Here is a 26,194-nt window from a genome sequence, read left to right as displayed (position 1 = left end):
TTTTTTATTTAATCATCATCTGAGGATATTTGTCCTTTGATTTTTAGAGAAAGTGGAAGAGAGAGGGAAAGACAGAGAGAAGTATAATGTAAGAGAAACACATCAATTGGTTGCCTCCTGCACAAGCCCTGACTAAGGCTTGGTCTGGGGAGGAGTCTTTAACCAAAGTATATGCCCTTGACCAGAATTGAACCTGGGACCTTTCAGTCCGCAGACGGATGCTCTATCCACTGAACCAAACCAGCTAGGGCTCTCCCTTTCTTAAGAAGCAATAAGGGATCTACTATTGTTTATTTTCCTCTACCTTTCGACCTTTGTGATGGAAAAGAATGGGTCTTTTAAAAATTTTTATTGATTGATTTAGAGAGAGGAAAGGAGAGAAATATTAATTTGTTGTTCCACTTATGCATTCATTGGTTGATTCTTACCAAGGCAATTGAGCCCGAAACCTTGGAGTATCAGGATGATGCTCTAACCAACTAAACTACCCAGCCAGGGCTAATTTTTTTCCTATTCAATTATTTTAAACAGTGGCATCTGTTTTATAGATTTGTATAGTTGGGTTAGTGTGTCTTGAAAGTCTGTAATGATTGGCTTTCTTTCCCATCCCTTTGTGGTGGTTGGTAGGAGTAGAAAAGGATGGAATTCATGCTATGTTGTGCCATTCTGGTTAAGGAATATGGCAGGGTGCTGTTGTTTTGGGGAAGTAGGCCCCAGGCCAGGGGTCCAGACATCCTGTGTTGGCCAGCAGTGTCTGCTGTTGCAGTGATGCTCTCACCAGGGTCCCCCTCTTTTGCTGACTTGGTGTTTGTGGGTGTGTATTTAGAATTCATGCTCCTCGTTAATCTGGTGTGTATCTCTGACAGGTGTGGGAAAACGAGTATCTGTCAGGTGTTTGCAGCCTTGGCAAATCAGAAATTATACTCAGTCAACTGCCACTTACACATGGAGACTTCGGACTTCCTGGGCGGGCTGCGGCCGGTGAGACAGAAGCCAAAGGACAAGGTTTGTCCGATAGCAAATGATGATGTGTACATTCATTTAAAGGATGCAGTTAGCTCTGTGCCCTAGTCAGCTGTGGAATTTTGTGCCTCGTAGGGTTTTGATTCCAGGTTTGATATGTATCTTCGTATTTTCACTGGTCTGCAAGGGCCTCATGAGCATCCTGTTGTGTAGCTTGTGTTCCTGGTTCTCAGACCTTTACTTTCTGGCAGAATGACCACTTCACTCCAGCAGACACCAGCTACCTACATGTGTGTTGTCTTGTGGACACCTGGCCTTTAATTTCACCTCCTTTTCCAAATTGTAGGAAGAAATTGACACATCTCGGCTCTTTGAGTGGCACGATGGGCCTCTGGTTCTGGCCATGAAGGAGGGCAGCTTTTTCCTCTTGGATGAGATCTCACTGGCTGATGACTCTGTCCTGGAAAGACTCAACAGGTGCAGTCCCTCTGTTCGATGTTTTTCTGGTCTTGTTTTTGTAGATACTAATTTTTGTGCATAGTAATGTTCCTCTTAGGTGCATAGTAAATATTTGAAAATAATAATGAGTTATTACTTTTTTTGGCTTTAGCACTCGGGATCTCTTCTAAGGAGCCTGCTTTTCTGTTTTACTGTCAATAATCGGGGAGATGGCTGGGCTAAAACAAATGAGGCTAAGTTAAAATTCTTTTTAAGACAAATTGTATGGCCGGTGTCTTAAATTTTTTTGAAGAACTAGAATCAGCATCCTAGATATTATGGCTGTCAGACCTCTCAAAATCTCAGACCAATATGAGCCTTGATGTATACCTATTTTTCTCTCTTTATTGAGGTACTAGAGGCCCGGTGCCTGAAATTCATGCACAGGCAGGGTCCCTAGGCTTGGCTGGTGATCAGGGCTGATCAAGTTCCCCGCCTCCTTGCCTCCTTCTTCCATCACTGCCAATGCGCTGCCACCGTGCGATTCCCCACCTCTCCGCCTCCTTCCCTCACTGCGAGCATACTGCCACCACGTGATTCCCCACCTACCTGCTTCTCCTTCCCTCGCTCCCTCAGTGCCCTGCCACCACCGCTGGTCCCCCACCATGTTCTGCGCTGCCCCCTGATGGTCAGCGCATGTCATAGCGAGTGATTGAACTCCCGGTCGAACTCCCAAGGGGACACTTTGCATATTAGCCATATATATATAGCTATAGATAGTAATTTGCATATCATAAGATGCACTCATTTTAAATGTATACTTCAATGAGTTTTAGTAAATCTGTTTTGCAACCACCACAATCCAGTTATTTAGTTTTACAACAATTCCATCATCTCAGTAGGATCCCCCATGCCCATTTAAAGTTTCTCTCTGATGCCACTTACTGTTACTAATCTATTTGTTGTCTCTAGATTTGTCTCTTCAGTACATTTCATGTAAATGGTCTCATTTTGCATTAATATTTTGAGCTTCATCCATGTTATAGCCTGTTAGTAGTTTGTTTCTTTTTATTCCTAATAATGTTTCATTGTGTGAAGGCACCATATTTTTATCCATTCACCACTTGGTGGCATTGGAGTGTTTCTACTTTTATGAATAATGCTGACATGAACATGTGCATGCAACACTCTTTATTTTTAAAACAAATGCTGCAATAGCGTAAGTGGAAAAGGGAGTTCTTTTTCTTTTAATCAGAACTATTGTTCCATCACATAGCTATTGGATAATGAGGCATTTTAAAATGTGTTGTAGGAAACCATTAACTAAAGTGAAAGCTCAGCAGAGGAGATAACTTTCTTTTTCCTTTTTTTAAGTTAGTTTTTTTAAAAAAAATATATTTTTATTGGCTTCAGAGAGGAAGATAGAGGGAGAGAAATAGAAACATCAGTGACAAGAGAGAATCATTGATCAGCTGCTTCCTGCACATGCCACACTGGGGATCGAGCCTACAACCCAGGCATGTGCCCTGATCGGGAATTGAACCATGACCTCCTGGTTCACAGGTCAATGCTCAACCACTGAGCCAGGCTGGCTGGGCTCTTTTTCCCTTTTCAAGAGCATTGAAGACCACAAAATAGAAAGATTATGTAATAAGCCTTTTTTTTAATCTTATCTTCAATTTTTTCTGTCTTTAGTGTCCTTGAAGTAGAAAAGTCTCTGGTATTAGCAGAAAAAGGCAGCCTAGAGGACAAGGAAAATGAAGTAGAGCTGTTAACTGCTGGGAAAAAATTCCGTATCTTAGCAACCATGAACCCTGGGGGCGACTTTGGAAAAAAAGAGGTATGACTATGTTCTTGAAGTATACTTTTTTTTTTTTTTTTTTTACTTTTTGACCATATCTTGTTGGCACCTTTAAATTCAGTATGTAAAAATACATTTGGAATTTTTATGTTGGGTATAAACTGGGTAAAAGGTAAAAATCAAGAAAGATATTTTAGGATTATTATAAGGTTGAAAAATAATTCTGACAGATAAACATTTTTTTATTTGACATCTCACTTTGTGTATGTGCCTGAAATTTCATTCTTCCAGTTATTTGCACAGTTCTTTACATATGTTACTGTAATAAATTCTCATAAGACTCTGAGAAAGTTAATCTACTTTTGTGGATGAGAAAAGCTGAGACTGAAATTTATCTCCACCTCTCCTTCTACAGTCTACTCCCTTAAACACGAATGTGCTTTATGAGTGATTTTAAAGTCCCAAAAAAGAAATGCCAGCCAAGAACCTCTTTTGATTTTGCAGGCGGAACATGTATATCTGTTCTCTAAAGCAGCGGGCACCAACCTTTCGGACCTCACGGAACACCGGTTGGCGACCATTGCTCTAAAGCACTGGTTCTCAACCTGTGGGTTGCAACCCCTTTGGGAGTTGAACGACCCTTTCACAGGGGTCACCTAAGACCATCGGAAAACACATATAATTACATATTGTTTTTGTGATTAATCACTATGCTTTAATTATGTTCAATTTGTAACCATGAAAATACATCCTGCATATCAGATATTTACATTACGATTCATAACAGTAGCAACATTACAGTTATGAAGTAGCAACGGAAATAATTTTATGGTTGGGGGTCACCACAACATGAGGAACTGTATTAAAGGGTCGCGGCATCAGGAAGGTTGAGAACCACTACAAAGGGTTCTGTAGGTCACCTCAGAATGTTAGAAAGAAAAGGCTGCAGATGGTTTCTTCACTTTGGAGGAGGGTGTTAGGATCCCGCTAGGATCTAAACATCCCAAGTCCTGGGATTTTAGGCTCAGAAAGCTCCTCAGTGGAGGAGTCTGCATTTGTGTGGGGTCCTGGTCTGTTAAGAACATGGCCGTGCAGTGGCAGGTCAGGGACGCTGAGAAGAACCAGGAGTAGAAAGCAGTTCGTATCCTTGGTAACTTGGTCGGTGCTTGTAATGCAGACGTGATATTTTGGGCCTAATTTTCCTCGGTACCATAAGAAGGAAGATTACATCATTGGGCCTCAAGAAATGTTCTGAAGAGAAGAAATAAAATACACCAGAGTTTTAAAAAACCTGGTTCTTTGGCAAGTGGAAGTAGCACAGAGGAGATGATTTCAAGGTTGTGTATGTGACTTGCCTGTCCGGTTAGCTTAAGTTTTACTTAGCCAGAGATTGCCAACTTTTATTTTTCATGTCTAGCAAAGAGATAGGATTCTGAAGACCTGAGGCATTTTTTATCTAGGCTGACGATGAGGAACACTCTTGTGTTCCCTGGGTCTTTATTTTTATTTACTTTTTATTGATTGATTTTAGATGGAGGAGGGGAGGTAAAGAGAGAGAACATTGATTTGTTGTTCCACTTATTTATGCATTCATTGGTTGCTTCTTGTATGTGCCCTGATTGGAGATGAACCTGCAACCTTAGCGTACTGGGATGATGGTTTAACCAACTGAGCTACCCGGACAACTCTGGGTCTTCATTGAGTGCTCCTGGTCCTGCTGTGGTAGACTAGACAGTGGATGGAGTTTATTGTCAAGTAAAAGGAAAGTGATGATAAACAGAGAACTATATGCATATGCCATTGCAAACTTTTGTGAATGGAGGTTAACTGACCTAGAGAAAGGGTAAGAGGAATCAGGGTAGAGGCCCTAAGACTGGAGGGACTAAACAATTGTTTGTTACACAGCAGGTAAAATGTATACCTCATAATTGTACTCTGAGCCACATAGAAGCTATCTCTTTCTACTTCAGACAGCTCTCCCTATGGGAAGATAGCATTATTTTCTCTAAAACATTGGTTATGTAACTACAGGTAAAATAAAGGAATGGTCTTTGCTTGGGGGAAGGTGTTCAGGATAGGGAGTTGTCCAGATGGCCTCAAGTCCTATTTGTATCACTTATACTCTACATGACTTTGAAGCTCTGTACCATCTCTATCAAGAAAGTGATGGATTGAAAAATGTGGTGGAGATTAATGAGATAACATGGAAGGAGCCAGGACAAAGTAAGTTTTCAGTAAATTGCAACTAGTAGTTGAGGTAATAAAAGAAGCATCTGGTACTTGCCAGACTAACAGCTAATATTTTTTGAAACGATTTATTTTCTAGCTTTTCTCAAAGGTATTAACATTCACATTGCAGTTTGTGTTCCTTACAGCTGTCTCCTGCCTTAAGAAACCGGTTTACAGAAATATGGTGCCCTCAGAGCACAAACCGTGAAGATTTAAAACAGATAATCAGCAGTAATCTTCGTCCAGGATTGTCTCTGGGCAGAATAGATCATAAAGGTGAGAGTTTTTAGGTGGTGGTGGTAATGGGATGGAGGGGCTGTGTGTTGAAAGTGAGAGATGTGGTATAGAACATTAGCAGTATGTATATATGGTGTATTATAAGGAGAAGGGGAATTAGAGAAATAGGAACAGAATAGACCTAAGGAAATGATACTAACCTATTACCATTTATTAGATTGTCCCTTCTTCCCATTGCCTCCTTCACAAGGGTTGTTAAATTCTACCTTATTGTTTCACCTGTAAAGATGAGGAAAATTTTACTTAAATTTTAGTCATTTTCACCTTTAGAAAATGTTCATAGAATTTTATTTCTGTTGTTAATCCTCACCCAAGGATATTTTTTTCCATTGGTTTTTAGAGAGAGAGGAAGGGAAGGGGGAGAGAGAGAGAGAGAGAGAGAGAGAGAGAGAGAGAGAGAGAGAGAGAAATTTCTATGAGAGAGACACATCAATTGGTTGCCTCCCACTCATGCCCCAACTGGGACCGGGGATCAAAACTGCAGCCCAGGTATATGCCCCTCTGTTATGTGGTCTGATGCTCTAACCACTGGGAACACTGGCCAGGACTAGAAAATGTTCATGGAATTTTAAACCGCATTTCTTTAGTTGTCACCAGCTAATTTATAATTATTAAAAAATATTTTATGAAAAAATTTCAAACATAAGGAAAATAGAATAGTATTGAAAAAAACTCCCACATGCGTAAACCTAGATTTAACAGTTCTGAAGATATCCAGTAAGAGTCAAAACATTTATGTGGTTCCTTTTTTTAAGAGTTCTTAGTTTATTAATCCTCTAATGAAAAATCTACACAATCACCACAGATAACATCACTGAAGAACCTTTACTCCTTTTTGCCAGCTTCAACACTGGCCTTTCTGCTCCCCCTGACTTTCTTCATTCTGTTCTTGTGTTCCTTTCTCTGCTTTTTGAGGTTTTCTTCTTATACAAGGCCATGTCTTGCAAGTCTTACGTTTGGGTTCATTTTTCTTTGCGGAATCACAAATCATGCCAAAGCCAGGATGGGTTTGTCACCATCAAAATATGTTCTGAATTCAGATGCAAAGATGACATCTGGTTTGGTCTCATACATTTTGACTAATTTTTCCTGAATTTCTGTGTTAGGTACTATTGCCTTCCAAGGGTGAAGGACGTCAATGGCTGTTTCCACTGAAATAGTCTGTAGGTCAGGAACTTCCTGATCCAGATAATTACTGTGTTGTTCATGATGGTGGCTAGTCTCCAAGCAGCCAGGGAGGAAGAGCATGGGGTTCTTTTTTAATTGAGCCTAGATTGATTTGATACATATATATTTAAAAATTTTTATTAGGATATGATTGACATACAACATATTAGTTTCAGGGGTACAACATAATTTGATATTTGTATGTATTGTGAAATGATCACCACAATAAGTATAGTTAAGGTCTGTCACCATGATATATATATATACATGTATCCTTGAGTTATTTCTAAAAGTGGAAATAAAGATCTTCAGAGATCCCATTAATTATGGCCAGCTTCTCCAGAATGATATTCGTATTCCCAATGCTGTCAGCAGCTTAGCCTGCTTGGCATAGTCCTTTCAACATGGAGTTTTCATTTTTAAATCTATTATTTTATCCTTATTAATTTAATGGATATTCCAGAATTCCATTTTCTTTCATTATTAGCGACATGGAACATTTAAAATATGTCTGGCATATTTTAAAAGAAATATTAATCATCTTATATGTTAGTATTAATTACATATTTTTGGATAATATTCTTTATTACATTTATCACATAGGTTTCTATATTACGTTACCTCTTAATATTTGTTGTAAAAAATACATGAACCCATCTACTTTATCACTGGTGATCTTCTTTCTGTTTAATAGTCATGGCTTAATTCTTTACTAACAATGGATAAAGTTATCCATTTTTTTACTAAGTCCTTGATGTACCTCAAATTTATTTCACTCTGAAATGTGGATCCAAGTACTCATTGTTCCTAGACTTTTTAAGTTCCTTTTAAAGATTTGTGGGTTTTTTTCTAATTAGTATTTTTTTTTCTGACCAATTAGTTTTCTTCTAACCAATTCTCAGTGTTGAAGAATGTTGAAGAATGTTGTTGAATAGTCTGTTTATATTATAGCAGTGTGAATTCCTCCTCATCATATTTTCTTTTTTAGAAAATATTCTATGGCATTTATACTTTTTAGATAGATGTTTACTATTTATTTCATAATTTATATATAGAATGTTCTACTAAATTTAATTGGCCTTGCTTTCATCTATATATAACTGCTTAAGTAGTTTATTTTCAGATATTTTACAGCATGAAATTATAAGTAGAATAGCCATTTAAATACCTAAATAATGAAATAAAATGTATGAATTTTGTAATTTTCTGAATTCTGATTGTTCCATTGATTTAAGAAAACCAAAAGCCTGAACTAAATGGCTCTAAAAATGTGGGATTTCCCATTTCAGGGAATCATTTTATAATATAGTAAAATTTGTATATTTTTCTAAGGTCTTTGTGTCTTAACTTGAAAATTGTGTCTGAATATGAACCAAATGAATATTTCTTTGAGTTTTCAGAGTGTAACTTTCTAGACTCTAATACCCATGTATTTTTGTAAAACATTTTCGTATGTGTAGAATTATATTTATGACCCCTCTGGAATGCAGTAAGAGCTATGGAATCCCCCCTTAGAAGAAACATTAATGTGAATTCACAGAGATTTGCAGATAATCCACGGATCATAGAGTCACTTTAGGCCATCTGTTGGCCCCAGATTACAAGCCCCCTGTTTTGGGTGTTCCTAAGTGGTAAATACTTGCTTCCTTGTGTTGTAGGGGCTGACATAGCTGAGGTGATGCTGGATTTCATTGACTGGCTGACCCACCAGGAATTTGGCCGAAGGTGTGTGGTCAGTATCAGAGATATCCTGTCCTGGGTTAACTTCATGAACACAATGGGGGAGGAAGCTGCTTTGAAAAGGCCAGAGACCATCTCCACTGTGACAACTTTTGTCCATGCTGCATGCCTGGTGTACATAGATGGAATAGGTTCAGGTATGTTGTCTTTTAGCTGGTGGAACAAGGGGTTAGGGTAAAGCGGAGGATGAAATAGAGCAAGTCCACACCTCTTACCCAGATACTTTATAGAATCACTTACTCTAACAAAATGGCTTTTTTGTGTGCCCTTACTCCAAGGCACAAAATGGCTTTCCTTTTCTTTCTACTCTTTTTGAGATGTGGTTGGTATAAAAGATGTGCCAAAAACTTCTCATTACTTATAGGCAAAGGACTTAGTAAACATGAAGTGGTGATTCTGAATAGAAAGAAGACTTTTGGAAATGCCCTTGCTCCTGAAGGACTGGATAATTTTTTTAAATATCTATATCTTACTGATTTTTTACAGAGAGGAAGGGAGAGGGATAGAGAGTTAGAAACATTGATGAGAGAGAAACATTGATCAGCTGCCTCCTGCACACTCCCTACTGGGGATGTGCCCGCAAACAAGGTACATGCCCTTGACCGGAATTGAACCTGGGACCCTTCAGTCCGCTGGCAGATGCTCTATCCACTGAGCCAAACCTGTCAGGGCTGGATAATTCTTAATATGAATGGTTATTTATAGCTAATGGGCCTGAATCCTTTATTAGTTTGTTTTATTTTTATTTTTTTAAAAATACATTTTATTGATTTTTTACAGAGAGGAAGGGAGAGGGATAGAGAGTTAGAAACATCGATGAGAGAGAAGCATCGATCAGCTGCCTCCTGCAAACCCCCCACTGGGGATGTGCCCGCAGCCAAGGTACATGCCCTTGACCGGAATCAAACCCGCGACCCTTGAGTCCGCAGGCCGACGCTCTATCCAGTGAGCCAAACCAGCCAGGGCAGTTTATTTTATTTTAAGTCTACTGTAATTTAATAAAATTCAGTATTTAGGTTCTGCTTCTCAGCCATGAAGATTAGAGATATAAACCAAAATGACCAGTACTCTTATCTCCATGCTGATCTATCATGGAGTGCCTGGAGCACTTTACTGAATAAGTTGCTCCTGAATTGATGATCTGTAAATTGTGGGGAGAGGTTAGCAGTTGTATTTCCGCTGTAATTCTGCGAGGGGCTTTGTTTCCCCAGGAAACTGCCCTAGAGCTCCTGATGAATGGTTGTGAAGCTTGGTGTTGTGCTGTTGTTTGATGGACTGATTTTCTGTCTTTTAGGTGTCACTTCCTCTGGGTTTGGTACAGCCCTCTTGGCTCGCAAAGAATGTCTGAAATTCCTAATCAAGAAACTTTCCAAGATAATCCGACTTACAGAATGTCAGAAAAATGAATTAAAGATTTATGACAGGCTCAAGGCCAAGGAATTCACTGGGATAGATAATCGTTGGGGAATTCATCCATTTTTTATACCAAGAGGTAAGGATAATTGTAAATAAATGAAGATTCTCTTCTTATATATCATAGGTACTTGACTTTTACTATGACTTTTTGTTTTATTGTATCATACTAATCATGATTTTTGAACTAGTTATCTGAATTAAAATCTGACTTGGCATAACCTTAATTGTGAGTAGTTAACATGTGAGTTGGCATGTAAAAGTAGGGGAAAATATAGTTTTAATCTATGAATAAATTGTAAAAATGCATTTGTTTATTATTTGGTAATCAAAATAATAGCTTTCCTATAGTAACAATTGAGTCCATATATTCCAACTATAGAAACACTTTAAAAAAAATAGTTTTGCAAATCCTTGAGGGCAGGTTTGTATCACTTAACTGTCCCTGGCATCTGATATGTAGCCTAGCAGTCAGTCATACGCATCCAGAAAATGTGTTGATTGAGTGAATGGATGAACAAATGATTGATTAAATGGAAAATGCAGGTGATGCATCCTGAATTGTCTTGGTGGCCTACATACCTTGGATGAAATTGTTTAATATGGCACCACCTATCCTATATTTCTAGTTTACACTTGACTTTTAGAAAACTACCTACTTATAAAGGTAAATTGTACAAGTACCTGCAGTACTTCCAGGTATAGGTTGTGATAGGTCCAGCTTTCCTATGTGGTAGTTACATGTATAGGTAGAAGAGATGGAGAGATTTGTGCAGTAGACACAATTAAGGAACGTATGCTTCTGCCTATTCCGCTAAAGCATTTTATGGGCCCCAAAGTGGGGAAATGTTGAAATAGGGCTAAGCATTTTCACCACAGATGGCATCTCACTTACTGATAGTCCACTTGGTGGATTCTCATAATCTTGGGTTGACGTGTGTATATGATTTGGTAATGTCCAGCTTAAATATGTGGGTTTTTTTCCCCCTCCTCTTAAGGACCTATCCTTCACAGGAATAACATTGCGGACTATGCACTCAGTGCTGGCACCACAGCTATGAATGCCCAGAGGCTCTTAAGAGCTACAAAACTGAACAAACCCATTCTCCTGGAGGGCTCTCCTGGTGTGGGCAAGACGAGTTTGGTGGGAGCATTAGCAAAGGCTTCGGGCAACACTCTTGTTCGAATCAACTTGTCAGAGCAGACGGTAAGCTCAGTAGTCCTACAGCTGATGAGGACAAGTATAGGGATTAATGTTTGTATCTGCTTATAATCTCCTAATCAGGAAGAGTGATGACATTTTCAGTATCCCAAATACTTCATGGCTATGAAAGACCACAACAACGTGACCTTCCAAAATAATTATTTTGAATTCATTAATAGCTGACATATGTAATAATATTCACTCTGCTTTATTCTAACTCTTTTGAGAATTACCCACTTCTGTATTTATTGTAATATTAGAGGCCTGGTGCACGTGCACTGGTGGGGTCCCTTGGCCTGGCCTGCGCTCTCTTACAATCCAGGACCCCTTGAGGGATGTTGGAGAGCTGGTTTCGGCCTGATCCCTGCAGGCCAGGCTGAGGGACCCCACCGGTGCACGAATCTGTGCATCCGGCCTCTAGTATGCATATAAGATCTTTGGTTAATTTCTTCCCGCCTTCCCCCCTCCCCCCTTCCCTCTGAGATTCATCAGTCTGTTCTATGTTTCCATGCCTGTGTGTTGAGCATATGTCCCCTGGTGGCCATTGCACAGCATAGCTGCTGGCTGATTGGCTAGTCACTTAGGCTTTTATATGTATAGATAACTTCTTTTTATTGTTGTCCTTTCTAAAATAAAAGTTAGTAGAAATAAAATGATCTTTAAACAACCTTATGAAAATGTGTAAGAGAGATGACAAATTAAGTGAGAATCTCTTGGAATGGGGGCTGAGAGCAGGGCCTGGGCATTGTTGTTAGTTTTTATTTTGGTTTTTTTTTTGGTGTGTTTTTTAAAGTTTGCTAATTAGTTTCTAACTATAGCCATAGTTGAGAACTACTGATGTGGAGCTCCAGCTCCAATTGATGTATACCTGGAGCATTGTGATGAGAAGGTTCTTGGGGCATGTCTGGGATCCTGGTAAAGAATGCTGGGAGTAATTAGTTCTGTCTTGGGAGTAAGAAGGAAAAGTGGCACAAACACAAGTATTTATCATTTTAGATTTTAGGTCTTGGGATCTAATTTTTATGTAATTTTGGCTTTTTCTGACTTCTTTTCTTCCCAAAGGACATCACAGACCTGTTTGGAGCAGATCTACCTGTTGAAGGTGGCAAGGGAGGAGAGTTTGCCTGGCGTGATGGCCCCTTGCTGGCAGCTCTGAAGGCCGGCCACTGGGTTGTGTTGGATGAGGTGAGGGGATTGTCCACCATGCCGAGGATGGGATGCCAAGTGTGAAGAGCAGTCAGGCTTTTCATAGCTCTAGGGCATTTCTCAGTGGATGATCATGCTGTTGCCTATTAAAGACAAATTCTCTAATGGAAAGAATCCTTCATGGTTACTTTTAAAGAATAAAAATAGTCACTTGTCAGAAAGCACAAATAGAAGCCCCTCTCTATTTATAACCTACAAGCTATCCTGCTTTTGTAAGGTGATCTCTAGAGAATAACTGCCTCTTCACTAGTGTTTTCTTGTAGTCTCTGGCAGGCTTGCTGTTTGTATTTTATGGGTATTTTACAGTGTCAAGCACCTCATGTTTCATCAGTGCAACAGAGCCTGTGGACAGTTATCTTAACAACACACGTACAAAAATAGTGAGAAGATAATCAGTGTTATATGTGTATATTGGATAAATTAATGACCAGAAGAACAGCATGTTATGAGACCTGTACTAACTGCTGAATCTCAGTGACTGGCAGGCAACTTGAGAAAGGAAAAGTGATACACAAAAATAAAAAATCTGCCGAAACCGGTTTGGCTCAGTGGATAGAGCGTCGGCCTGCGGACTGAAGGGTCCCAGGTTCGGTTCCGGTCGGGGGCATGTGCCTGGGTTGCGGGCATATCCCCAGTGGGGGATGTGCAGGAGGCAGCTGATCGATGTTTCTCTCTCATCGATGTTTCTAACTCTCTCTCTCTCGCTCCCTTCCTCTCTGTAAAAAATCAATAAAATATTAAAAAATAAAAATAAAAATAAAAAAATAAAAAAATAAAAAATCTAAGGTTGTGACTAAAGGAGTCAAATCAGTTTGGGATGTGTCGTGTTCATGCTAATTTAGGAAAAGGCTAAGAAGTAGTTGTGGAGCTTAAATTATTAGAGTGATGAAAGTGCTACAGATGAAACCTGTCATAGGCCCAGCTGGTTCCCTGAGTTCAGACCCCTTTGGTCAGAGGGTGTGCTGGGCATTCCTTTTCTGCAGAGCTGCTTCCTACTTACTAGAGATACTAAGGAGAGAGTTGTTTCCGCCTCCCCCCCACCTTTCCCAAAGATTTTTTGGAAAAGGATGTGTGATAGAATATTCATTATCCAGGAAAAAAGAATGCCGAGTTTTAAAGCTTAAGACTTCTGACCATATTCCAATAGAATGGAAATGCATCTAGGGACCACAAGGCACTGGACTTGCAATCATACTTCACATCTTTTAGAACCTTACCAGTTGGAAATATACAGAGGAGTTTGTGCTTGTGTAAATATGACATTTGAAATTGTAATGTAGTTTGTGTTTGCCCATTTGAATTTTATTGATTCACATTTTCCAATTGAAATTTTCCATGTTACCTGAAACCACTCATACTTCCCATCCCTGAGCTCTGAACTCAGTATCTGAAGACCTCCATTCAGCTCTGTTCATTTGTGGCACAAAATCCTTGTATTCATTCTTGTTCACAAAACTGTTAGTGAAAGTTAGCTATGTAGATCCATTTTATGTAGTTTGTATCATGATTTTTAGGCCCATTTGGAGATTATTCAGTATTTGAGCTGGGAAAGATATTTACTTACCTAAGTATGTAGAGAGCTATCTTGCCTCATCTTTTAACATCCCAGAGTACAAAAAAGATATATCTATGTATTGGCAAGTTTTTCTTGTAAGCTATGATTTATGAAGTAGGTCAGTATGGGTGCACATAATAGATACAGTTTAAATTTAGAGAAGACTTTAACTGCTTTTTGAAAAATTCAGCCTTAATACTTATTTAGTTTACTTAAATATTGATAATTTATATACATAAAATCCAACATGTGTATGAAAGACTAGTAGGATGAATACACATTAATCATAACTCAGTTTAAGAAATAGGATGTTTCCAATACTGTTTGAGCTTCCTCTTACTGAAAATAACACTATCTTTTGTGCATATTATCCCTCTGCTTTTCGTTATATTTACACTGCATATATAATACATGTGTGTATTTTCTTCTCCAAATAGCTCAACCTGGCTTCTCAGTCTGTATTGGAAGGACTCAATGCTTGTTTTGACCACCGAGGAGAAATCTATATTCCTGAGTTAGGAATGAGCTTTCAAGTACAGCATGAAAAGACAAAGATTTTTGGTTGTCAAAATCCCTTTAGACAAGGAGGCGGGAGGAAAGGCTTGCCCAGGTCTTTCCTTAACAGATTCACTCAGGTGAGATATCCTGTTATACAGAGACCACATGTGGAGTGTTGGGAGTGATAAGACTGCTTGCTGAAATATAGTTACTAGGATGTCCTCTATGAGAATGAGGGAGAATTAGTTTAAAGATTTGTTTTTCAAGTCCATGTCTATATGATGAATATCAATGCAACTGCTTTCCATTATCATTTTTCTTCTGGTGTGAATCCTTTGTTTTATGTCCGAGAGGACCTGGTTTATTTTCAGTTGGAGGAGCGTAAGGTCACCACTTTCTGTAGGATTCTATTACTGTTCTCAGGATTAAGGCCAGCGTAAACCTTTTCAAGTGTCTACGTGATCTATGAAGACATTACGAGAATTTTATAATGAAAACAATGCATTTTAATTAAAGAAAAGTCAAAACAGAAAACTACCATGAAGAATTAAAAATCCAGTATTCTCCATACCAAAGTCAACTATAATTCATATTTGGTATATTTTCTTACTGCCTTTATTCACATTTGCAGAGATAGTAGAGAGCAAGAGAGGGCAAGCATATGCTCAATTATTTTAACATCTGTTTTTTTAAAGTTTGGCTAATCTAGAGGTTTGGAAATGGCTGTAGATGTTAGCTTTATTTAATGTCCCTGTCCCTGTCCCTTGAAAATTAAGAATTTCCTAAGTATCTTCTGAGAATAGTTTATTATGAAAAATTTCAGATATTTAAAAGCTGAACAGATTTATATGTTCATATAAATTCAGAATTTTGGTAGGAAATTTTAAAAAATATACTTAAAAATGAATTGCATATATATTTTTTTCTTTAGTTGAATGGAGCTAACAAAAAAAAAACCCCAAGTTGCTTTATATTTCAACTAGAGGCCTGGTACAGAAAAATTTGTGTCGGGGGGGGGCCCCCTCAGCCTGGCCTGTGCCCTCTCGCAGTCTGGGACCCCCTCGGGGGATGTCCACCTGCTGGCTTAGGCCCACTCCCCGGGGAATCAGGCCTAAGTTGGCAGTCGGACATCCCTCTGGCAGCCCGGGAGCCCTAGGGGGATGTCCACTTGCCAGCGGGGAGCAGGCCTAAGCTGCAGTCGGACATCCTCAGTGCTGCTGAGGAGGTGGGAGAGACTCCCGCCACCACCACTGTGCTGGCAGCCACCAGCCTCTCTCTTTTCTTGTTTTTTTTTTTTTTTTTTTTAATAATTCTCTTTTTTTTTAGTAAATCTTTATTGTTCAGATTATTACATTTGTTCCTCTTTTTTCCCCCCCATAGCTCCCCTCCACCCAGTTCCCACCCCACCCTCTGCCCTTACCCCCCCACTGTCCTCATCCCTAGGTGCACAATTTTTGTCCAGTCTCTTCCCGCATCTCCCACACCCCTTTCCCCACCAAGAATAGTGAGTCCATTCCCTTTCTATGTCCCTGATTCTATTATAATCACCAGTTCATTCTGTTCATCGGATTATTTATTCACTTGATTCTTAGATTCACTTGTTGATAGATGCATATTTGTTCATAATTAGTATCTTTACCTTTTTCTTCTTCTTCCTCTTCTTAAAGGATATCTTTCAGCATTTCATATAATACTGGTTTGGTGGTGATGAACTCCTTTAGCTTTTCTTTATCAGTGAAGCTCTTTATCTGACCTTCAATTCTGAATGATAGCTTTGCTGGATAAAGTAATCTTGGTTGTAGGTTCTTGGCATTCATCACTTTGAATATTTCTTGCCACTCCCTTATGGCCTGCAAAGTTTCTATTGAGAAATCAGCTGACAGTCATATGGGTACTCCCTTGTAGGTAACTGACTGTCTTTCTCTTGCTGCTTTTAAGATTCTCTCTTTGTCTTTTGCTCTTGGCATTTTAATTATGATGTGTCTTGGTGTGGTCCTCTTTGGATTCCTTTTGTTTGGGGTTCTCTGCGCTTCCTGGACTTGTAAGTCTATTTCTTTCACCAGGTAGGGGAAGTTTTCTGTCATTATTTCTTCAAATAGGTTTTCAATGTCTTGCTCCCTCTCTTCTTCTGGCACCCCTATAATTTGGATGTTGGTACGCTTGAAGCTGTCCCAGAGGCTCCTTACACTATCTTCGTATTTTCGGATTCTTTTTTCATTTTGCTTTTCTGGTTGGGTGTTTTTTGCTTCTTCGCATTTCAAATCTATGCCTTGATTCTTGCGCTCCTCTGGTCTGCTGTTGGGAGTCTGTATAGTACTCATTATTTCAGTCCGTGTATGCTTAATTTCTAGTTGGTTCTTTATCACAACATTGAGGGTCTCATTAGATTTCTTGAGGATGTCAATAACTTCATCGGCGGCTTCTAGACAGTTCTTGAGACACCTTAAAAGTGTGGTTCTGAACTCAATATCCTCCATTGACAGTTTTGTCCTGTTTCTTTGTCTCCGCATTTTTTATGCTTTCTTGGTGCACCCCCTAGTGGTCTTTGTGTGCAGTCTTGTTGTAGTTAAGCCTTGATTATTGTAGTTAATACTAGGGGGATTTGACCTCCAGGCCAACTGGCTGTGAGAATCAGCTGTGTTTGCAGTGGGAAGACTTCTGTCCTCTAGGGAGGTGCTAATCTAGCCTTTGCCTGAGACTATCTGGCAAATGGCTCTGCGCAGGGCTTGGGCGGGGCGGGTCACATGGGATCAACGGAGCGGGTGGAGGGAGCAGTTATGGCTACTCTCAGTCCTGTCCCCAGAGGCTCTGCCTCTCAGAGTCCCAGCAACCACTGCAAACCTCGGAGAGAAAGCTGCCCTTGTGTTCCGACCGATGCCAGACAGTCCTGCTTCTCCCGTTTGAGTCTGGGTCCCTAGAGACTTGTCCAGCACTGGAGCTCAGAATCTGAGACTCCCTCCCGATTGAAAATGACAACCGCGCCCTCAGCTACTAGCCCGCTCCGGGCGTATCTCCACACCTTTGTATTTTCCGCACTGCGCCTCCTCTGAGTCTCGTATGCTGTTCTCTTTCCTTCTAGTTGAAGAATTTCCCCTCAGCCAGTCTTCCTGTTGTTCTGGGTGATGTCCGTTCTGTCTTTTAGTTGTATTTGTGAAGTGGTTGTTCGAGGCAACTAACTCCGGTGTTTACCTATGCCGCCATCTTGGTTTTCTCTCTCAGCAGCAAGTAATTGATATCACCAGCCTGTCTTGTGGCTGAGCAGAGCTCCCCCTGTGGGAGCACACTGACCACCAGGGGGTATCTCCTGCATTGAGCGTCTGCCCCCTAGTGGTCAGTGCGTGTCATAGTGACCAGTCATTCCCAGTTCTGTTGTTAGGGTCAATTTGCGTATTACCCTTTTATTATATAGGATAGAGGCCTGATGCATGGGTGGGGGCCGGCTGATTTGCCCTGAAGGGTGTCCCGGATCAGGGTGGGGGTCCTGCTGGGGTGCCTGCCCAGCCTGGGTGAGGGGCTGAGGGCCGTTTTCAGGCTGGCCACACCCCCTTCAGGGAGGGGGTCCCCACTGGGGTGCCTGGCCAGTATGGGTGAGCGGCTAATGGCTGTTTTCAGGTTGGTTAAGCCCCCCCAGTGGGGATCCTCACCCCATGGGGGTGTGGTCAGCCTGGGTGAGGGGCTGAGGGCTGTTTTGAGGCTGACCACGCCCGCGGGCTGGAAGCAGGTATCTGGGATTTATTTAGCTTCTATAATTGAAACTTTGTAGTCTTGGTCCCACTTGAAGCCTGGGTTGCCCCTGGCACCCAAGGCTCCCAGCCCTTCCTTGAGTGGAGGCCATGCTGGAAGCAGGTATCTGGGATTTATTTATCTTCTATAATTGAAACTTTGTAACCTTGAGCAGAGCTCAGGGCTGGCAGAGCAGGTGGGAAGCTTGGCTTCCTCCATCGCCGGGGGCAACCCAAGGCTCCTGCTCGCTCCAGCTCCGTGGCCGCTGCCATCTTAGTGACCGAGTGAGAGAGTGATGGTTAATCTGCATATTACTCTTTTATTAGGAAGATTTTATATGCTTCTGTATCCTAAAAATGCAAGAAGTTTCTAGAACAGAAAAAACTGTGTGTGTGTGTGTCTGTGTGTGTGTGTGTACAGCTGATGTCAAATAAAAATTTTACATCACAAGTGTTAGTCATTTTTGGTGTTTAGTAAAGAGATACTATAGCATCTCTCCATGTTATTTTTGGATTTTATAGGTCTTTGTGGACCCCCTTACAGTAATTGACATGGAGTTCATTGCCAGTACTCTGTTTCCAGCTATTGACAAAAATATTGTTAAGAAAATGGTTGCTTTCAACAATCAGGTAAATACCTACTTGTATTAATTATTCTTTATTTTCCTGGCTATAATTGAACTATTATTTTCTGGGACACTATCAAATTACCAGTCTTTCTAATATAAATCACAAGTTTATAGTGGAAGGGAAGCTACTAATTTGAGGGTTACAGTAGTTCAGTTTTGTTGTATGTATCAGTGTTAATGCTTACAGGGTATTCCTTGTATTTAGAAGTTTGGATTAAAAAGGGAGACATCTAAAAAATCAAGCCTATTAATTTCTGTTTCAGATTATGTATGCATTTGTACTATGAGAATAGTACTTAATGCAGTGCTTAGTAATGGGACATGTTTTTCAATAAAGGTATTTTATTTTTAGATTGATCATGAAGTGACTGTTGAGAAGAAATGGGGGCAAAAAGGAGGACCATGGGAATTCAACCTCCGGGACCTTTTCCGCTGGTGTCAGTTGATGCTGGTTGACCAGTCCCCTGGCTGCTATGATCCTGGTCAGCATGTGTTTTTGGTCTATGGTGAACGAATGAGAACCAGGGAAGACAAAGAAAAGGTGAGTATCACATTTTTGCTTTGTGTTTCTTACCATCTGGAAGTTGATTTCTTCACAAGGGGGAGAAGGGGCATCCTCACAAATATTAAATTTAGTAAAGCTGCTTGGAAATTTAGAAATTAAGGGAAGAGCCTATACATTTACCTACCTCAGGGTCTCACAGTATAGAGTAGTTTGCGTTGAAGTACACACTGTGCTCACTTAGCTGAATCCTCATGATTGTAAACTTTCCTACAACAGTATTGCCTCCAGTAATAAAGAACTAGGTTTCCATCCTCTTTCCAGGCACAAAGGGAAGAAGCAGCACCAGGAAGAGACACCCAGTAGGAGAGGAGGGCTTTTTTTTTTTTTTTTTTTTAAGGGTTTTTGTTTTTAAATAAGTGTTAGATTACACAATATTTTATCTGAAAAGTGTAAGTGGATATAAAAAGAAGATAATCTAAATGGAAATAAAAATACCCCTTCATAAATGGAAAATAAAACTTGAGTTCCCAACTTAATAAACTGTAGTAATGCGCGCATTTTACTTTGTGGTAAAGTCCTTTCACTGAATGCTCAAAACAGCTACAGGTGGCAGGTGCTGTCATGACCTCTTACAGATGAGGGACCAAGGCTCAGAGTCATGGCGTCTCACAAGTAACAAGTGGTAGAGCCAGCTCTCAGCCCAGACCTTTCCACTTTGCTGTTCTGCCACATCACAACCGCTTAAAACTAATTAACACAGATCTATGCATTAGAAGCAGTAACTTCCTTCTTGAAACCTGGCACTGTGGCTGTCCCATAGTGCATGTAGTTTTCACACCTTCGATTCTGCTGAGTGCCCAGGTCCCTGTGTATGTGGTATTCAGCGTCTAGTTAGATGGTAACAACTCATTTATTATGTGCAAGTGGCTTTCTGTCATTATAATCAGGACAGGACGTTCAGCTAGTATTCTTTTTACAGCTTTATTGATACACAGTTCATGTACTATCAGCTAGTATTTTAATTTCTTTATTCTCTTACTAGGTACAGTGTGTTCATTGTGGCTAGACACTGGCCAGTTGTTGGGTAATTGAGGCTGGTCAGATGGTGCATCACTGTAGGCTGTGGAAGGTTTCCACCACTCTTCTAATTGAGTTATTATAATTGACCAAATAGACTTTTCTGAAAAATAAAATAAAATGGTAGGAGACATAAGAATAGGAGAAAGGCTATAATAGCTGGAAGGGTTCTGATAAATTAAATCTGACTTTATAAAGCAAAATGAACCAGCTAGATTGTGAAAGTATTTATAATTTTTACTCTGGTGGATTATCAGGGTGAGGAGATGATATGTTTTAGAGTGGATTATAAAACCAGAAATTGCCTGGCTTTATAATCCAGGAGTAGGTGACAAGAGCACTTTAGCCTGTGCTGCATGTTGACCCGCATTCAATGTTTAGCATTGATTGTGATTTCACCTTTTTTTCCTCTTAATATTTTCTGAAATCTATGCATGTATATATGTATGTATGTTGAGATATAATTGACATATAACATTAGTTTCAGGTGTGCAACACGATTTGATATTTGTATACATTGCAAAGTGATCACCATAATAAGTCTAGTTAATATCTATCACCTTACATAGTACAAAACATTTTTTTTCTTTTTTTTTTTTAATATGTTTTATTGGTTTTTTACAGAGAGAAAGGGAGAGAGACAGAGAGCTAGAAACATCGATGAGAGAGAAACATCGATCAGCCGCCTCCTGCACAACTCCCACCGGGGATGTGCCTGCAACCCAGGCACATGCCCTTGACCGGAATCGAACCTGGGACCCTTCAGTCCGCAGGCCGACGCTCCAGCCACTGAGCCAAACCGGTTTCGGCACATTTTTTTTCTTTTGATGAGAACTTTTAAGATCTCCTCTCTTAGCAACTTTCAAATATGCAATACAGTATTATTATTAACTACTAGAGGCCCGGTGCACAAAAATTTGTGCACTCGGGCGGTAGAGGGGGGTCCCTCAGCCCAGCCTGTGCCCTCTCGCAGTCTGGGACCCCTTGGGAGATAACGAACTGCTGGCTTAGTCCCGCTCCCGGTGGCAGAGGGCAAGCCCAATCCCTAGGTGCAGCCCCTGGTTGGGCTCAGAGCAGGGCCGATTGCGGAGTTGGGGTGCCTTTCCCTTTCATGCACAGAGCAGGGCAGATTGGGAGGTTGCGATGCCACCCTCAGTCACGCTCAGGGTAGGGCCGATTGGGGGGTTGGGGCACCGCCCCCTGTCACAATCAAGGCAGGGTCAATGGGAAGGTTGCGGCGCCACCTCCTGTCATGCACAGAGCAGGGCCCATCAGGGGGGTTGGGGCTCCGTACCCTGTCACGCACAGAGCAGGGTCAATCAGGGGTTTGGGGAGCTCTCCCCTGCCACAGAGTAGGGCCGATAGGGGAGTTGGGGCACCGCCCCCTGTCACACTCAGGGCAGGGCAGATCAGGGGGTTAGGGCTTCGCCCTCTATCACCCACAGAGCAGGGCTGATCAGGGGGTTGGGGCGCTGCCACTGTCACTCAGGGCAGGGCCGATTGGGAGGTTATGGCTGTACCCCGTCACACACAGAGCAGGGCCGATCAGGGGGTTGGGGCACTGCCCCCTGTCACACATAGAGCAGGGCCGATCAGGGGGTTGAGGCGCCGTACCCTGTCACACACAGAGCCGCAGGGCGATCGGGGTTGGGGAGCTCCCCCCTATCAGGCACAGAGCAGGGCTGATCAGAAGGTTGGGGCGCCTTCCCCTGTCACGAACAGAGCAGGGCAGATAGGGAGGTTGTGGCCCCGCCCCCTGTCACACACAGAGCCGCAGGGCAGATAGGGAGGTTGTGGCCCCGCCCCCTGTCACACACAGAGCCGCAGGGCGATCAGGGGGTTTGGGCGCTGCCCCCTGTCACGCTGATCTCGATGCCAGAGGCCTCTCGGCTCCGCTGATCCCGGTGCTGGGAAGCATATTACCCTTTCACTATATAGGATAGAGGCCTGGTGTATGGGTGGGGGCCAGCTGGTTTGCCCTGAAGGGTGTCCTGGATCAGGGTGGGGGCCCCACTGGGGTGCCTGGCCAGCCTGCGTGAGGTTCTGATGGCTGTTTGCAGCTGGTCACATCCCCTTCAGGCTGGAGGTCCCCACTGGGGTGCCTGGCCAGTCTGGGTGAGGGGCTGAGGGCTGTTTTCAGGCTGGCGGTTGATGGAAGCTCCCAACCGCTCCTTTTTTTCTTTCTTTTTTTTAATTCTGGGCCAGCTTTAGCTCTGAGGCTTGGCTCCAGCTCTGAGGCCTCGGCTGCTGAAAGCAGGTATCTGGTTTGTTTGGGTTCTATAATCGAAACACTGTTTCAACTCCAGCTCTGAGATCCCGGCTAACTGAAAGCTGGTTTCTGGGGTTTTGTTTAGCTTCTATATTTGTAACAATGTTTCAAACTGCAAGCTCAGAGGCCGGCAGCGGCAAGGGGGGAACGTTGAATGTTGGAGTCTTCCATCACTAAAGCAATCATGCCTCATGTTCACTTCAAGCTGCCTGGCTGCCGGCCACCATCTTCGCTGGCAATTAATTTGCATATCACCCTGATTAGCCAATGGGAAGTGTAGCAGAGGTACGGCTAATTACCATGTTTCTCTTTTATTAGATAGGATAGTCAACATACTGTAGTGATTATGTGCATTATATTCCCATGACTTGCATATAATAACATTATTTTTATTTTCTGACTTCAGTCCAGTGTGCAATGATGTGTATAAGTGACACTTTGTTAGAAACAAGCAACTTGGTGTAAATATTTTGTGTGCCTTGAATTTTCCTGCTGCTAAGGTCTAAATTGGTGTTTTTTATTACTCCCGCATCACCCCTCCTCCTTTTCCCACCCCTGCCCCAACTGGTCAGTTTTAAGAAGTAAGGTTAATGGAAAGTTTTCTAACAGTGTTCCTGCTAAGGAAGAGATAACTAAATGTAAATAATGAGAGAAGTAACTTTGGTTGTCAGGTTACATAAATATTTAGAACAGCGGTTCTCAACCTGTGGGTCGCGACCCCTTTGGGGGTCGAACGACCCTTTCACAGGGGTGCCTAAGACCATCGGCAAACATACATAATTACATATTGTTTTTGTGATTAATCACTGTGCTTTAATTATGTTCAATTTGTAACAATGAAAATACATCCTGCATATTAGATAGTTACATTACGATTCATATCAGTAGCAAAATTACAGTTATGAAGTAGCAACGAAAATAATTTTATGGTTGGAGGTCACCACAACATGAGGAACTGTATTAAAGGATTGCGGCATTAGGAAGGTTGAGAACCACTGATTTAGAAGGATAATACAGTGCTTTTGGAGTCAGACTGCCTTAGATTTAAAATCAGTTACTAACCATGAGCAAATCATATAACTGTGAATCCTGTTATCCGTCTACATATATAAAAGCCTAAGTGACCAGGGGGCAGACGTTCAACGCAGGAGCTGCCCCCTGGTCGTCAGTGCGTTCCCACAGTGGGAGCGCCGCTCAGCTCACCTAAAGGCACCAGACTCTGGGCTCACGGCTGGCGTATCTGCGGTAGCCCTAGTCTCTCCTACCTCTGTGGCAGCACTATCGAATGGTGGCTACTGGGTGGGAGGGGCAAGCACAGTGGGGCCTGGATGAGCAGGAGCAGAGCGGCTGGCCCAGGCTTGGGCTCTTCCCCGGCTGCCTGCCGCTTTGCATACTACTACATCCTTTGGGGGATGTTGAACTGCTGGCTGTCCGATATCCCCCAATGGATCCCGGATTGCGAGAGGGCACAGGCCCGGCTGAGGGACCCCATCAGTGCACGAATCCGTGCACCAGGCCTCTAGTATCTATATAATAGGAAGAATATCTATTTTGCAAGGCCAAAAGGATTAGAAGTAATCTCTATTAAAACACCCACTATAGCCCTAACCGGTTTGGCTCAATGGATAGAGCGTCGGCCTGTGGACTCAAGGGTCTCAGGTTCGATTCCAGTCAAGAGCATGTACCTTGGTTGCGGGCACATACCCAGTGGGGAGTGTGCAGGAGGCAGCTGATTGATGTTTCTACTTTCTATCCCTCTCCCTTTCTCTCTGTAAGAAATCAATAAACTATATGAAAAACACACACAACAACACCCACTATAACGTTTGGCACATAGTAGGTACTCAAGAAATAGGCATTGCTCTTTATACTATTCATATTGTTGACTTCGTCTACCTTTTTAGCCTGTATCTTGAATGATGAAAGCAATTTTTTTTTTATCTCTAGATTTGCCATTGTATTCATGCTTTATTTTAATTATGGTACATTCACACTGAAATCTCAAATAGTTTGAGATTATATGACTGGTCTTTTCTTGAGCTCCAATTTGCTTTCATTCTGAAGAATTAAATAGATGTAGTAAGAGAAAATCCCAAAGGATAAAGATATTGTGAGTAGTTTTCTCACAATATTGTGACTCAAATTCCTGTGCATGTTTTCTAGAAGTATTTATTCTAGAAGGTGTGACTCAGAATTTGATGGAGTGATTTGTGTTTTGATTGTACCATCTTCTTCCTTTAGGTCATTGCTATATTTAAGGATGTGTTTAGTTCAGATTCAAATCCATACATGGGAACCAGACTATTTCACATCACTCCCTATGATGTTCAGGTGAGACGACCAGCAAAATTCTCTGTTCTCTTATAATTTTCTAATTTCTCTTTGTTCCACTACCAGGCACACTTGCTAAGTCTCACTAGCATTTCTTTTTCAGCTGGGCTACTCAGTCCTTTGCCGTGGCGGCTATGTTACTCCCCCATCCCGCCATCCCCTGTTGCTCCTGCATCAGTCGTTACAGTCTCTGGAGTCGATTATGAAGTGTGTGCAGATGAGCTGGATGGTCATCCTTGTGGGCCCAGCCTCTGTGGGCAAGACCAGTCTGGTCCAGCTCCTGGCACAACTTACTGGTCGCACATTAAAGATCATGGCTATGAACAGTGCAATGGATACGACAGAGCTTCTGGGCGGATTTGAGCAGGTAATTGTCCAATTGGTAGTCTTCCTTGTTGGTGGTGACTATAAGAAGCAGCAGTCTTTGGCTCTGGGATACGGCTGTCATAAATCCACATGCTCTGGATATTTCAGGTTGACCTTATACGGCCCTGGAGGCAGCTGCTAGAGAAGGTGGAGAGCACTGTGAGGGCACTGTTAAGAGACAGCCTCCTTGTCAGTGCTGACGATGCAGAAGTAGTCCTGCGGGCCTGGAGTCATTTCCTTCTGACATACAAGCCCAAATGTCTTGGGGAAGATGGTAAAGGTGTCACGATGGAGATTGTCAACAAGCTGGAAGCAGTATTATTGCTTATGCAGCGACTCAACAATAAAATCAACTCATACTCCAAGGCAGGTGTGTGTGTTTGGACGTGTGTATCAGACATTCACCATTGTCCATTTAGTGTCCATTTACGGGAAATGTATTTGTAAATGTAATGCCCATAATTTTTTTAGTGATGATTAGCACCCAAATTTTGAAACTGTTGGTCTTAGAAAGTAAACTGAAGCTGATGTGCAGTATCCACAATTGGTGATCCTAAACACGGCAACCAAGGAAGAAACTGGCTTCTGAGCTGATGGTTTATTTTGTGTATAACCAGCTGTAATGACAAAGCTATAAGCTGGTCTTATAGCTTTATTGGCCTTTTGAAAAGATTTAATAGCTTCTCAGGAATGGCATTTTCAACTGAAGAATAACACTCTAAATTGATAGGATATGTTTAGTAGTTGTGTATAGAAAGTGGAAGAAATTTCCTCAATTAACATG

General features: G+C 41.6%; 1 protein-coding gene across 1 annotated transcript in view; it reads left to right on the top strand.

Moving 5' to 3' along the window:
* The window catches only part of MDN1 (midasin AAA ATPase 1), a 153,309-nt gene that overhangs the window by 56,014 nt on the left and 71,101 nt on the right, over window positions 1–26,194 (top strand). Inside the window, exons 30-43 of the mRNA XM_081094168.1 lie at window positions 867–1,005; window positions 1,310–1,440; window positions 3,097–3,241; window positions 5,578–5,707; window positions 8,554–8,772; window positions 9,930–10,127; window positions 11,047–11,255; window positions 12,315–12,437; window positions 14,451–14,648; window positions 18,756–18,863; window positions 19,215–19,403; window positions 24,955–25,044; window positions 25,148–25,411; window positions 25,519–25,780. Of these exons, the coding sequence (XP_080950294.1) occupies window positions 867–1,005; window positions 1,310–1,440; window positions 3,097–3,241; window positions 5,578–5,707; window positions 8,554–8,772; window positions 9,930–10,127; window positions 11,047–11,255; window positions 12,315–12,437; window positions 14,451–14,648; window positions 18,756–18,863; window positions 19,215–19,403; window positions 24,955–25,044; window positions 25,148–25,411; window positions 25,519–25,780 (2,405 nt within the window). The remainder of the gene's footprint in view (window positions 1–866; window positions 1,006–1,309; window positions 1,441–3,096; window positions 3,242–5,577; window positions 5,708–8,553; window positions 8,773–9,929; window positions 10,128–11,046; window positions 11,256–12,314; window positions 12,438–14,450; window positions 14,649–18,755; window positions 18,864–19,214; window positions 19,404–24,954; window positions 25,045–25,147; window positions 25,412–25,518; window positions 25,781–26,194) is intronic.

This window comes from Myotis nattereri (assembly GCF_964212035.1).
Source record: "Myotis nattereri genome assembly, chromosome: 6".
Taxonomy (NCBI): domain Eukaryota; kingdom Metazoa; phylum Chordata; class Mammalia; order Chiroptera; family Vespertilionidae; genus Myotis; species Myotis nattereri.
This window is presented reverse-complemented; position numbering and strand designations above follow the sequence as displayed.